At 35.1% G+C, this 13,716-nt stretch overlaps 1 protein-coding gene across 1 annotated transcript; it reads left to right on the top strand.

Annotated features, from left to right (window-relative positions):
- Positions 1-3,551: 3,551 nt before the first annotated feature.
- LOC137406594 (large ribosomal subunit protein uL2-like) lies at positions 3,552-13,491 on the top strand. The gene is made up of 4 exons (XM_068093188.1): positions 3,552-3,709; positions 4,193-4,333; positions 11,699-11,917; positions 13,048-13,491. Exons 1-4 carry the CDS (start codon positions 3,571-3,573, stop codon positions 13,314-13,316), a joined length of 768 nt encoding a protein of 255 aa, XP_067949289.1. The 5' UTR covers positions 3,552-3,570; the 3' UTR covers positions 13,317-13,491.
- The last annotated feature ends 225 nt before the right edge of the window (positions 13,492-13,716 follow it).

Genomic DNA, 13,716 nt, shown 5'->3' with positions numbered 1-13,716 from the left:
TAGAATTGATTGGAGCATTCTATTTATTGTTTAGAAAAGAGATTTGCGGTGAAAACATTTACCATCCCGATAAACAGAGTGAAAATGTGGGAGAGCAAATAAAGTGTGAATTAGCTCAAAGGTGTTAGCGTGGTTTATTGCAGGGCTTTGACTTTCATGAATGTGCAATATTCTTTAATAAATCCGCTGGCATGGAATAAGTTGTGCAATAAGCTATCAATGTTCCATCGTATATGCGTCTGTCATGTAATCTATGGTATAGGCTACATCTATTAGTCTGCAAATAACTCTACCATATCTAAATTTCAATAGACAGACAACTCCAAATAGATACTTATAAATAAATGATAAACAAGCTATTTTGTAATCATGTCTCTAAATAAATACTGTCTAATGTTTTTGCTTGTTTTTATTATTCGTTCAAAAATGATGCCTCTAAACTTGTGCAGATTCATATTTTTTCAGGCCTTTAGCATTCTCAGACATGAACCACATGCTGCACACAATTCCTGTTTTTGCAGACTGCATGTCACTAGCCTGCAAATATTCTATTCATAATATCTTGCTGGTTTCCTGTTCATGTAAATTTATATTGTTGTTGATATTCTAAAAAATCTCATAAACCTTGAAAAAAGTTTTATTTGTCATTATAATGCTGGTGAAACACAACTAATCAACTTTGGTGTAAAAGTGAAAAGCCGCAAACCTACTAAGACCGTCTTGCGGTGCAGGGCTGATATTATAAAGCAGTCTCCGTCCATCTGAAGCCATGCTAATAGCATTACCAAAAGAAAGTAGCCTCACTCAGGGATTGAACTCAGGTACTCCAAATTACAGTAAATATCAATAAATACCAATTACATAAATTATCCTTACTTCACTCGTCCGCCTTCTAGATCATGAATTAATAATGCTTAGACTGTTTACTCATTACGATTTCTTACGGTGCATGGGACAGCTAAGCGTATGTATAAAAGTAGTCTTACTTTGGAGCGTATGCTCTAAGTTATGAACAAAAAGTAAACTTCAATATAAAATTTTAAACACGTTGTTAAAATGCTTCAGTAGGTTAAACTGTGAGTGCTAGGTTGCCTCCTCTTTTACTGTTGCTCCTTAAAAATTGTGTTAAGCTTGAGCAGCAAGTTAACAGCATTTAATGGTGTCAGTAAATGTAGATTTGACAGCAGATGCAATCAAACGGCAGCTTTTTATTTATTCATTTTTGTTGTAATGCAGAATACAGCATAGTAATCAACAATAGTAAAGCTAAAACCTATAAAATAGAAAAAACAAAACCGGATAGCACGCCCATAGCATGTTATTGAAAAGACTAACTATCCATTAAAAAGCTATGAATGAAAAAAGGCTTTCCACTGCAAACAACATGCAGACTACTTTGTTTTGCATGAATGGCAGCACGTTTTGTTTAAATGATTCAATGTCAAGTGGGCAAGCCCTTAGTTTTCCTATCACTCTTTTTTACTGTCATCAATTTTTTTAGATTGATTGTATATGTAGAGTTGTCTTTTTTATCAATTGACAATAGAGGATAACTCTTTTGCCGAAGTGCTTTTACCGACATTTACCGAAAAAGTAGTTTACACGACTTGAAGTACATCGTAAATTTCCAATTTGGAAAACGGCTTACTAGCCTGACATGCTGCATCCGCCTTTTTCTTTTTCCTGCCATATTGGTAAGTACTAATGATCAAATATCGTACCATCTGTCAGTTAATCGGCTACTGGGTCTTGTATCTTAATGCATCGATTATAGTTAAGCTGATAAATGGCAGATGTTTTTGTTATGATTGTGTTGCGTTGTTTTGCTTTGACTATGCATGCCTTAAAATGTATTAGCTTAATGAAAAAAATATTGTTTCAACTACCAAGCTATTAGTATAGCTATATTAATAACGTCTACAGTAATTTTTTCTGGATATCAATGTCAATATACTAGAAATTCCACTGTCATACAGCCCACGACCAAAGAAATGGCCAGAGATACTGGCAAAAAAATAAAGGGTACTGATGGTTGAGAAATGCAACATTAGCAATCAAATGGCTCTGCAGTGCAATAGGATAACTGCAATGGTAGCTGTAATGTACTGGGTGTGGGTGTTATTATATACAACAATAAGCAATAATGAATGAAAAAGATGTTTATATTTTCCCCCTGCAATAGGAGAAATGCAATATTGGCCAATATTAGAAGTAAAATGCACTGATATTCTTAGAATAATCAATTTTATTAATATAGTAATAATAGAAAAAACAATACACAATTTTGATTACTTTTCAAAACGTAATAGGTAGCAATATCGAGAAGTGGTATTTATATAGGTTTTTAGAAAATTTATTTAAAAAGTGTTTGGTCATGACAAACAACAACAATGAAAGGAAAATATTACACGTTTATATCTCTCCCTTGCAATAGGAGAAATGCAATGTTGGCCAATATTATAAGTAAAATGCACTGATATTATTAAAATAACCAATATTGTTAATATAGTAATACTGCAATAATAGAAAACCTATGAGCGTTCATGCGTCTCGAAGATTTCTGCAAACTGCAGCAAAATAAAAGCTGTTATTAAAGTGTTATAAAGCTGTAGGCCTAATTTACTGTAATGTATGTAATTCAACAACAATAAAGAAATATGTTTATTATAACTCTGAAATGCAAAATTAGAAGTAAAATGGCAAGCTACTGTGTACTATACACAATTTGAAAGTTGGTTGCGTTGAATGTGGAATGGTTTTGATAAGCGATCTTTAACAGAAAGCGAATAAGAGTATTCACGCGTATAAAACTGTAGCAAAATAAAAAATGTTTTCGTCCTGAAGGGGCGTTGTAGTTCGGCCCTAGCTTGTACATAAGTTGTAAAGAATTTCGGTTAACGTTTCAAATAATGAAACCTTCGGTGATTGGACAAAAAACACAGGCTGATAAACTGTGTACCACAATTTCGTACCTGTAAATCGGTCTACGCCTCAAACGGTCTACGTTTATTACAGAAACCTTCGAATAAATTCGATTACAAGTGAGAAATGCCATAGACTGATGAAATGAACACGATTTTATCGTGAAATGCGCACTGCTAAATAGTTCTACAATCGGTCGCACGGCTTTATTGGCGTTTCAATTTTCGGTCTTAACTTTTATTAAACCGAGCTTTTCAAGCTTTATGTGGCAATTTACGTTCAAATTAATCTGTCTATTTGTGTATAATCCAATCAGATGGGTAAGTTTTAAGATATTATCGTTGGTTTACAAAGACTTGGTAACATATTTAAATAGGTTTAAATGTGTTTTGTATCGTTATTATACTTTAACGACTTTAAATTCCGATGCTTAAATTTTTTGATGAAATTTCTTGACGAGGGTTCGTCTCATTGTTGATGAATAATTTTCGTAAGTTGTGTGCGCATGCATTTATCATAAAACTCCCACACTTCCGCTCCGCTCGTGTGGTCGTGGGATAATCTTGATGCAAGTTTTCAAGCCGTTTGAGTTTGCCTTTCAAATATTATTTGGTGTTGGCTTGGTTGTAGGTTACATCGTGTCCCAAAATGGGCCGTGTAATCAGAGCCCAACGAAAAGGGTCTGGTAGTATCTTCAAAGCCAGAACTAGAACCCGTAAAGGCCCTGCCAAGTTGCGAGCTTTGGATTATGCTGAGAGACATGGCTATCTAAAAGGAGTCGTGAAGGTTAGTTGGTTTTGGTAGTACGAGGAGGATTATTATTAGCACGTGGAAATATCTGTTACCGTTCATTACTGTAACTGGTAAATAAATGTGCAATATCAAACTGATTACGTGATTAGTCTTGCTATGTTCACATGCTCAATAGCATAGTGAATACGATGGCTGCTTACAATTTATACACTCGTGGGTCTAATATTAGGCACACTATTAATACAGATGCCATGAAGTTCTCATTTTTTAACCGAGTCATGAAGTTTTGATATATATATGGAAGCTCAATAGCAGATTTTATTTAACTCTCGATTTTACAAGAATATCTGATGTCTTTTATCGTTATAGTCGCATCTTATCTCTAAAGGCTTATCGGGCCACAAGAGATATTTTATCGAGATAGATAGATAAATACACCGCTCTATAAATTATTATCGTTTTTTATTTGTACACATGTTACCTAGTACACTTGATAGTTCTACTTGCGTTACCTATTACATCATTCACGATCCAGGCAGAGGAGCACCATTGGCCAAAGTTATATTCAGAGATCCTTACAAGTACAAGAAAAGGTCTGAGCTTTTTATAGCTGCAGAAGGAATGTACACAGGACAATTTCTTTACTGTGGTAAAAAAGGTGGGTTTACGCAAGCTTAAAACTAGAAGGAAACAAAAATATGTAATTGTATTCTTGTTATATTCTTAGTTAATTGAAAAATATGATGCTCATTGTTACAATATACAGATAGAGCTTGTGAACCTATTTCTGTCAAATCTCCATTTTTTGTACAGTTCAACGTAAAAAATAAGTTGTTTTTGTAACTTACTGAAAATAAACCAATATACTTGTGAGTGCAATCTTTGATGTAGGGAAAAGTTCAGTTTCATAGAATTTATGGAGATTATAACAGTCTACACAAGTTCTTTTTAGTCATTTTAATCAGTAAATTGTTTGCTATTTCGCTCAACTAAACAATATAAAATTGTTATTTGGCTATAAAACTCAAATTCTAGTAACATAGCTGATAGAATACCTGAATTGACACTTTGGCTGGAAGAGTTACAATACCCTAGGACACATATTTCGCTAGTATTTAGTTTCGTGAGTAGCTCGCAGACTAAAATTTCGGAGCAACTTAACTTCGCAGCTCTGATGAGTGCGAAAATATAGTGATGTGAAAATAAATGCAGTGGAACAAACATAATTAGATTCCTCAGGTTCAGTTCACCGATAAAAAATTTTTTCAATTTGCGACTAGTTTGTAATTATGAACCGCAGGTAGAATGGTGTGGGCAAGGTCGATAATGCAATTTGATCGCTTGCTGCCATTTGTTTCTTGGACTATCAACAGGCCCGTTTTCACTGGGGCAGCTAGCTGGCCGGCTGAGCCGCCCCAACTTTTTGGGAATTTTTTACGGTAAGTGCAGTCCAACTCGGATAACTCGCCCTCAGATAAAATTGTAACATTTCATCTCAAACACAAGGTCAACTCAAACGGATTTGTTTGGTCAGTTCCAACGCAATGATAAATTCCTTCAGATAACTCGACCTCAACATCATTTATTCGAAAAGTTATTTGCCCAACGGCCATGGACACGGTTTTTATCGCTGTGGAATATCACTTCATTCCAAGCCATAGAGACAAACATCAACTTCTAGTAGTTCTTAGGCATCATTATTATCATCATCAGAGGCAAAATATTTTTGTTAACGACTTTTATAAAGGTTTGCAGAAGATTAAGTTTCATCAAACACCCGCTTGGCCATGTCCCATCGAAAACGTAAAAGCCTCCGAATGAACTTGAAATAAAATCCGCAAAATTGATCTTTGTTAAAACGCTCAAAAGAAAAAGATGTCTTTTTCTGAGCGTTTTAACTGCGGTCATGTTTTGCCTATTTTAATTTAAAAACGTCTCGTCAGTCACATCACTTAAAACAAAACAAATCTCAAAAAATTACAAGTTATTGAAGAGGTGTCAGTGGTGAATCCAAACCTTTCCAGAGCCATGCTGCTTGTGTAGTACTGCGAGTGTCAGTGCATGTGTCTTATTTTCTTTCAACACACGGTGCTCACTGCATTGATTGATGTCCCCAGCAAACGATAATCTACTAATTCGTGTGCATTGACATCAAATTCCTATCATTATAAATCATTCTTAATGGGAAAATAATCATAATTAATTGCAAAATAATAACATAATAAATTTTGATAGTCAAATTATTTTGTTGGTTTATATTTTAACGATGCTATAGTGGTCGTTAAAATAAATGTCGTTATAAAATTCCATTCTACAGTATCAGTGAACAAAGCTATTTAGTTTCGCTTTTTCACTCGTTTGTTATGATAGTTTAGTTTCGCACATGAAACTTTCGCGAGAGGATGACACCGCGAAAACGCGAAAGTTAGATGCTGTGAATACATAAGTGTCCTAGGGTATTTCATTTGCACATAAACATTGTGATGATTAGATTATGAATGATTTTGGATTCCTAATATGATGGGTAACCAAATTGAGAATACTAACTCCACTTATGATAATTTCTTTACCTTCCCCGAATAACACAATGGTACGCGGTTACTTCAGTGGGGTCTTTTGACATAAGGTAACTAAGTGTCAGTTTGTGTATAATTAAAAGCTGTGTATGGAGTTATTTGTAACCGCCTTCACTCATGTTGTGCTTGACTTTTAACGGAAATTTCGTGAGTGTCCAATTGTATAGGTGTTTTAGTAAGATAACTAAAGGAAGATTAGCTAAAGGTCTAAATTAACAAAATCTATGTACTCAAATGATTTCATCCGTAATATTGATCCAAGTTCTTCACTCTTTCGTTTCGCATTGGCAATCCGCTCGGGTCCTAAACAATAAAAATTCACTTTTTAGTTGTTAGGATACTTGATACATCAAACCAGGGTTAGTATAATATATATCACTGATATGTTGTTTTTGCCAACCTTGCATCAAACTTGACTCTTTTTCTGTGGAATGTTCATGCTTGTTCTGATGGAATCAAATTATGCTTCAAAAAGTTTTTGTTTGTACACTCAACTCAGTATTTTTAATGTGTAAGTTAGAGATTTTTATCGCGTAGCTCTGATCTAAGGTTTTTCACTATGATCAGTAGGAAATTATGCGTAAGAATCTCTGTATTTGACACGTCAAGTTTTTTTAGTTAAACGAAAACATCTGCAGAAAAACGCTATTGTTGTTGCAGTTCAACAAAAATGTTTACCCCCCCCCCCCCCCCCCCCGCGCTCTCGAATTTATAAAATGTGGTTATCAGATATATCTGGTAACCATATTTTTACCATTGTGTTATTCGGGCAAGGTAAAAAAAATGGTAAGTGGAGTTAGTATTCTCAATTGGTTACCCGTCATGTTGAGAATCAGATATATCATAGGCACAATGTTCAAAAATTTCACTAGCAGTTATTCGTTTAGCTCGTTTACATTTTGATCTTTTCAAAATTGAAAGTTGAAAAATTTTAAAGCAATGATCTCACGCTATAAATTGCATAAAATTTTATGCATAGAATTAAATTAACAAAATTCACATTAGTTATTTGGTATCAAAAGATTCACCATGTCTTACTCTGCTGTGTTGTAGGTGCAAAATATGTGGAAATGTGATTACAAGCTCTTAAAAGATCCAAAACGAACAGTTAATCGCCGCCATCACGAAACCGCCATAGATTGGAATCAGTTTATTTCTCTGACATAGTCATTCTATTTGGTTATTGTTTTGACACGTGATGTTCTCACGTGAATTGAAAGGCCAATAAAAGGCTCAATATAAAACTTATCGTAGCACTAGTTTATGACAAACACTTGGGTTTTACCAAAGACCCCGTATCAAATATAGATGCCCTCCAGGTAACAGTTTTGTTTCGGCTTGCTCTAATCGTCTAGTCGTAATCTGATCAAGTGACCCATACTTCCTGCCAAACAGCGCGAATAATTTCTGTAGCATTTTTCGATTATCACAAGTGACCAACAGGCTTGCCATGTTTATTAGAGGGTAATATGCACTCCTTCGAGCCAATTTTAAAAATAACTTATTTTCATGGTAGGTTATAAGATATCAGTGCTGAAAGTGACAGCATTGCAATGACGATAAAATAGATGTCTAAGAACAATAGACATGGTGTTATTGAACGCGTGAAGTATATTTGAAAATATTTCTACGATTGAGGTTGCATGAATGTGAAAACAGAAGCCCTCTCATTCATCTACGTCCCATTTAAGCCATTTTGGAAAGAGATTCTAATCTGCGATGAGTTTGTGACGGCGGCGATTAACTGTTCGTTTTTGAGCTTTTAAGAGCTTATAATCATATTTTGCACCTACAACACAGCAGAGTAAGACATGGTGAATCTTTTGATACCAAATAACTGTAATGTGAATTTTGTTGCAGGTAAACCTTTGAAGGTTGACTCTCAACAAAATTTACATTACAGTTATTTGGCATCGAAAGGTTCACCTTGTTTTACTCTGATGTAGGTTCAAATTAGTTGGAAACAGGATTACAAGCTCCTAACAGCTCAAAAACGAATAGTTAAAAAAATGGTCGTTTGTTGAAATCCCTTTATTTTGATGACATACTCAACTTGGCGTGGTTGTTGTTTTAGCGATGAAAGGCTCAATATAAAATGCCTCGTAGCACTGGTTCATGACAAACACTTCTGGTTCTACCGGAAAGCCGTTATCAAATATAGATGCTCGCTACTTCACAGTTTCGTTTCAGTTTGGTCTAATCAGCTAGTTATAATCTGATCATGTGACCCATATTTACTACTAAATGGTGCGAACAATTTTTGCAGCATTTTTCCACCATAACAGGTGACCAACAGGCTCCTCATGGTTATCAGAGGTTAAAAAATCAAACTAATTTTTAGACTAGGTTTTAAGATATCAGTGTGCAAAAAGACAACATTACAATGATAATGAAATGACGCATAAGGACAATAGACATGGTTTTTTTATTGGATGCGTGAAGTATATTTGTGAATATCTTTCGATGAATGAGATTGCATTGAAGTGTAAACCGAAGCATATTGTGTACAGCTAAAACTTATATGAGCCGTTTTGAGAGGGATTCCAACCTATGGCGTTTTCGTGATAGCTGCGATTAACTGATTTTTGATTTCTAAGAGCTTGTAATCACGTTTCGACATCTTTTGAACCTACAACACAGCAGAGTAAAACGTAGTGAACCTATTGATACCAAATAACTGTAATGTGAATGTTGTTGCAAGCCAACCAAAAAAGTTTGAAAAGGTTTGAGACATGGTTTTTCATTCACATGTAGAATATTATTTGAAAGCTAGAGAATGGCATTACTAGCTTAGATAACCTAGATAGTATGTATGGATTCCCATTTAGTTCACTCAGTTTTGGCTAAAATTGCTCCTGTAGTCAAAAATACAATTGAATTGTATATTTACACAATCGGGAACATTAAGGGTGAGTTGGGTTTTTAAATTTTTGTTAGCTCAGAAATAATATGGTAGGGAAAGGTATCGTTTACCCCCAAGACATTTGCGTATCATTATTGTTTTCCCAGAGATGGTTTTATGCCTTTAAAAATGATTCAATTCTCATCAAGAAATTAACAATTCAGTTCCTCCACTCTTTTGCATCATAGATCTTGAAAGAATTGATTTAATTCATTTGTGTTTAGCCTAAGGCCTGCTTTTGCCTTTGCTTTGGTCCATCACTGGTTTTTCTTATGTGATTATTGGTCATAGCAGGTGTAACCACGAAGATAATTTGTTTAAACAGTTGATAGTTTATATTGAATTGTATTAGCAATTATGTAAGAAACACTTATTGTCGTTTTTATTACATTTGTTAAATTTACAGTATACCAGTATACAGTATACCAGACTTGGTGGTGCATTAGCATTTTGTAGATTTATCCTTTAATCAATTTTTAAGTTGGTTTGAGCCGCTTCCTGTTTGATATTCAATACAATGAAATTGAGCTTGTAAAGTTCATAAAAACTGAATTTAATCTGCAGTTGAAAGTATGACGATCTATCTGGCAGGGAAGTTATCAGTGTTTGTAGCCTACGATAACAGATTTTGCTTGCTTTGTAACAAATGCATTCAATTCATGCTCCAAATGGTTTGCCTTTTTCATGGGCTGTCATAAGAGCAATTACCACGTCTGATGTACATTATTGAAAGTGACTCGTAGTTAGCACAAGGATGTGTATACGATCTGAATGCACTAAGGATACAATTTGTCTACATATTTCTTTAAAGTAGAGTGATGCCATTTCACACTAACGTTTAAGGTTGACTTGCAATAAAAGTCGCATTACAGTTACATGGTATCATAAGATTCACCGTGTTTTACTCTGCTGTGTCGTAGGTGCAAAATATGTGGAAATGTGATTACAAGCGCTTAACCCTTTCATATCCTTAAGTCTGTATTAGGACTCCCCATTGTTACACTAATAATAGGTCTTAGAGTCTGTATTAGGACTCATCAACGATGCATGTACCAGAATGGAATTTTCCATAGAGTAGCCAATGAGAACCAGAATTTTTATCGGCTTGTTCAAACAAAGACATTCTGACCTATTAACAGGATGGAATACTTTCATATGTTCCCATGACAACTTGGAGTAAAGCATAATCTCATGAAGCTTCATTGTGCAAATTAGTGTAGTTTATTAATGGCGACAAATTTTCTATTATGCCATGTTCATACAATTTTGAATTGATGAAAAATAGACACAGCTCAAATTTCAGAGGCAGAAAATACTTTCAGACCGGAAATTTTATAAGCTTCTCAAAAATTATAGCATGTATTGTAACAAAATTGAGTCCTATGAGAAGTTACACATTTAGTGAAAATTGGTAATTTGCTTGATTGTTGCTCAGGAATGCCTGCCTAACAATGGTTACCTAACAGACTAGCAGACCTGAAAGGGTAAAGGCTCAAAAACTAACAGTTAATCACAGCCATCATGTAAACGGGTAGATTGGAATCCCTTTTCAAAACGACTCAAATGGGACATCCCTGATCACGATGGCTTCTCTTTACTCTTTCATGCAACCTTATTCGGCGAAATACTTTCACAAAAATACTTCGCGTGGTCAATAAAACCATAGCTATTGTCTTTAGGTGTCCATTTCATCATCATTGTAATGCTGTCACTTTGATAATTGGTATCTCAAAACCTACGGTAGAAGTTTGTTTACTTTTTAATCTTAGATCGAAGGAGTGTATACCATTCTATAATAATCATGACAAGCCTGTTGGTCACCTGTGATAGTCGAACAATGCAGTACAATGAAGTATGAGTCGCATGATCAGATTGCGACTAGATGATTAGACCAGGCTGAAATGAGACTGATGTAGCGAGTATCTATATACATGCTTTTAGATAGAGCCCACAGTATTTGTAATAAACTAGTGCTATGAGAAGTTTTATATTGAGCTTTTGGCTCTATGTCCGTCATCGACATAACGGGATTAACTGTTCGTTTTATAGCCTGTAAAAGCTTGTAATCATATTTCCACATAATTTGCACCTACGACGCAGCACAGTAAGACATGGTGAATCTTTTGATACCAAAGAACTGTAATGTGAATTTTGTTGCAAGTCAACCCTTAATCACTCATAAAACCTAAGGTCAAACTGCATTCTGCGCGGCTATCACATCTCACCAAGATTTCTCTGGTCCGGTTCTTCTCATTGCATTATTTTATATTTTTTGTCTTAGGCTTACAATATTTGACTTTAATATCAAGTCACTAAAACCGTTGTAATCTCGAATAGTTATTTTATAGCGCACAAGAAAATGTCAATTACTGTTTTTATCTGTGACTAGTAAGTATAATGTGCAAGATTAAAGGATCACCTTAGCTATGTTGGCTTGCATAATTACGCAAATACAGTGTCTGATAACATCATTTTTAAAACCTTATGCCTCTGGACATTTCAAAAGTTTTGTTTTCATCTCCTCAAATCCAACATTATTCTTTAGCTAACCTACAGATTGGAAACATACTTCCTGTGGGACAGATGCCTGAAGGTACAATGGTTTGTAACCTTGAGGAGAAGACTGGAGACAGAGGAGCTCTTGCGAGAACTAGCGGTAACTACGCCATCGTTGTGTCCCACAACCCTGAGACCGGCAGGAGTAGAGTGAAGCTTCCCAGTGGCAATAAAAAATTGATTCCGAGTGCAAACAGAGCTATGGTTGGTGAGTTGTGATTCTCCTTTAATTGGTCATGCTACATAGGGTGCTCACTTGCAAGCAGAAGATTTTCAATTGCCTGGGCCTCAGTTGAACCAAGCAATTGTGAGCTGAGCATTGTAATCGTAAAGAGCAAGGGTCAAATTGTATATAGCATTTTTAAAATAGAGCTGCTCAGCAGTGGTATGTAGAGTCGTAAATTAGAAGCTTGTAGTCCAAAGGTTTATAGTAAGCAAGTCAAATAAAATAGTTGAACAAAATGTAACAGCCAAAAATATAACAAATGTAAACAAAATTCTGCAGAGTAGTAACCTGTTTTTTTTCTGAATATTTAGAAAAAATGTCACATTTTTTGTGGAAGGTTCTCAGCATTCTGTCAAATCAATGAGAAAACGTAGGTTTGTTACCATTTTCAGTTTTTGCGTAATTGTATGTGACAACTCATTTAATGCAAATTTCAATAAAAAATATGTGATTGTAACTACCAGTCCGTTTACTAACAAAGTCATAATGGTTTTTGTTCTGTTGATCATTTGTAGGGATTAACAATAATTTCGGTAATTTCATGTAAGCTGCGTTAGTTTGCAATTTAACAATTAAACATGGTAAACTTGAACATCGAGTCTACATAGACATATTAGAGCGCTGCAAAGTGGCATATAAACTAGTAATATTAATAATTCATCTGTTCATATTTGTGCAAAGTGTGGTGGATCATTCAAGTTGGTCTTCCACCTAATTCAATCCAGAACTAATGTGCTAAAATTGTAAACTTTAGGAATTTTAAAAATGCTCAAATTATGTCGGTTTATGTTTCGTTTCTAGTTTGTTGCTGCAGTCTGCAGCCAAAATGATCTATTTGAGGAGTTTTTTTATTACAAATTTATTGTTGGTGCATTGATGTGTAATGGTTTTAAGGTATCGTGTATGTATCTGTGGCCCTCAGTAACAAGGATTGTTATTTTGTTGAAAAGATTAACTTGGTCTGAGACTGTTGAATAGTTGAACTGCTGAATGCATATCAATCATAAGCATACTTTCAAATGTTCAGTAGCCGTTTTTAAAAATGGTTCAAATTTCGCCCAATTTCGGATACTGCTGGTCGTGTAAATAAAATGCTGTCATTGGTACTTTAGGTATCGTTGCTGGAGGTGGAAGAATAGACAAGCCTCTACTGAAGGCAGGTAGAGCATATCACAAGTATAAGGTGAAAAGAAACTGCTGGCCAAAGGTTAGAGGTGTATTCATGAACCCTGTAGAGCATCCCCACGGTGGAGGTAACCATCAGCATATCGGTAAAGCCTCAACAGTCAACCGATATAAGTCTCATGGTAGAAAGGTCGGACTTATTGCTGCCAGAAGAACTGGTCGTCTTAGAGGAACAAGAGCTGTTAAGGACGAGTAGACTTGCATTATGTTACAATTGTATCTTTCTAATATAATGTGGGCAAAATAAACTATAAAAATCCACTTGTTTCCTTTGTTCAGCATCAAGCACAGTGATGTTTTCACTATCATTCTACATGTTTGTTTTGTATCTTGAGTAGTGCTTACAAAATAACATCATTAAAGAGGGTGAATGAGGAAATAGCTGGGCTTATGCAACGCTACATAGAACTGCATTAGGTTAACAACGTACTATAGTTTCCCTCTGTACCTGCCATTTCCCCAGCTGAGTGATTGAGCAGTTACGAATAGCTTCCACAAATATAAACAAGTTCGGCGGACCCTTAGTGAGAATTTTGTACTACTGACCTTTATTAGCTCACATTTATACAAGTGCTAGCAGACATTTAGCGATAAAG

Source organism: Watersipora subatra, chromosome 10, assembly GCF_963576615.1.
Source record: "Watersipora subatra chromosome 10, tzWatSuba1.1, whole genome shotgun sequence".
NCBI lineage: Eukaryota > Metazoa > Bryozoa > Gymnolaemata > Cheilostomatida > Watersiporidae > Watersipora > Watersipora subatra.
The sequence above is the reverse complement of the archived record's forward strand: the minus strand, read 5'-3'. Positions and strand labels throughout refer to the sequence as shown.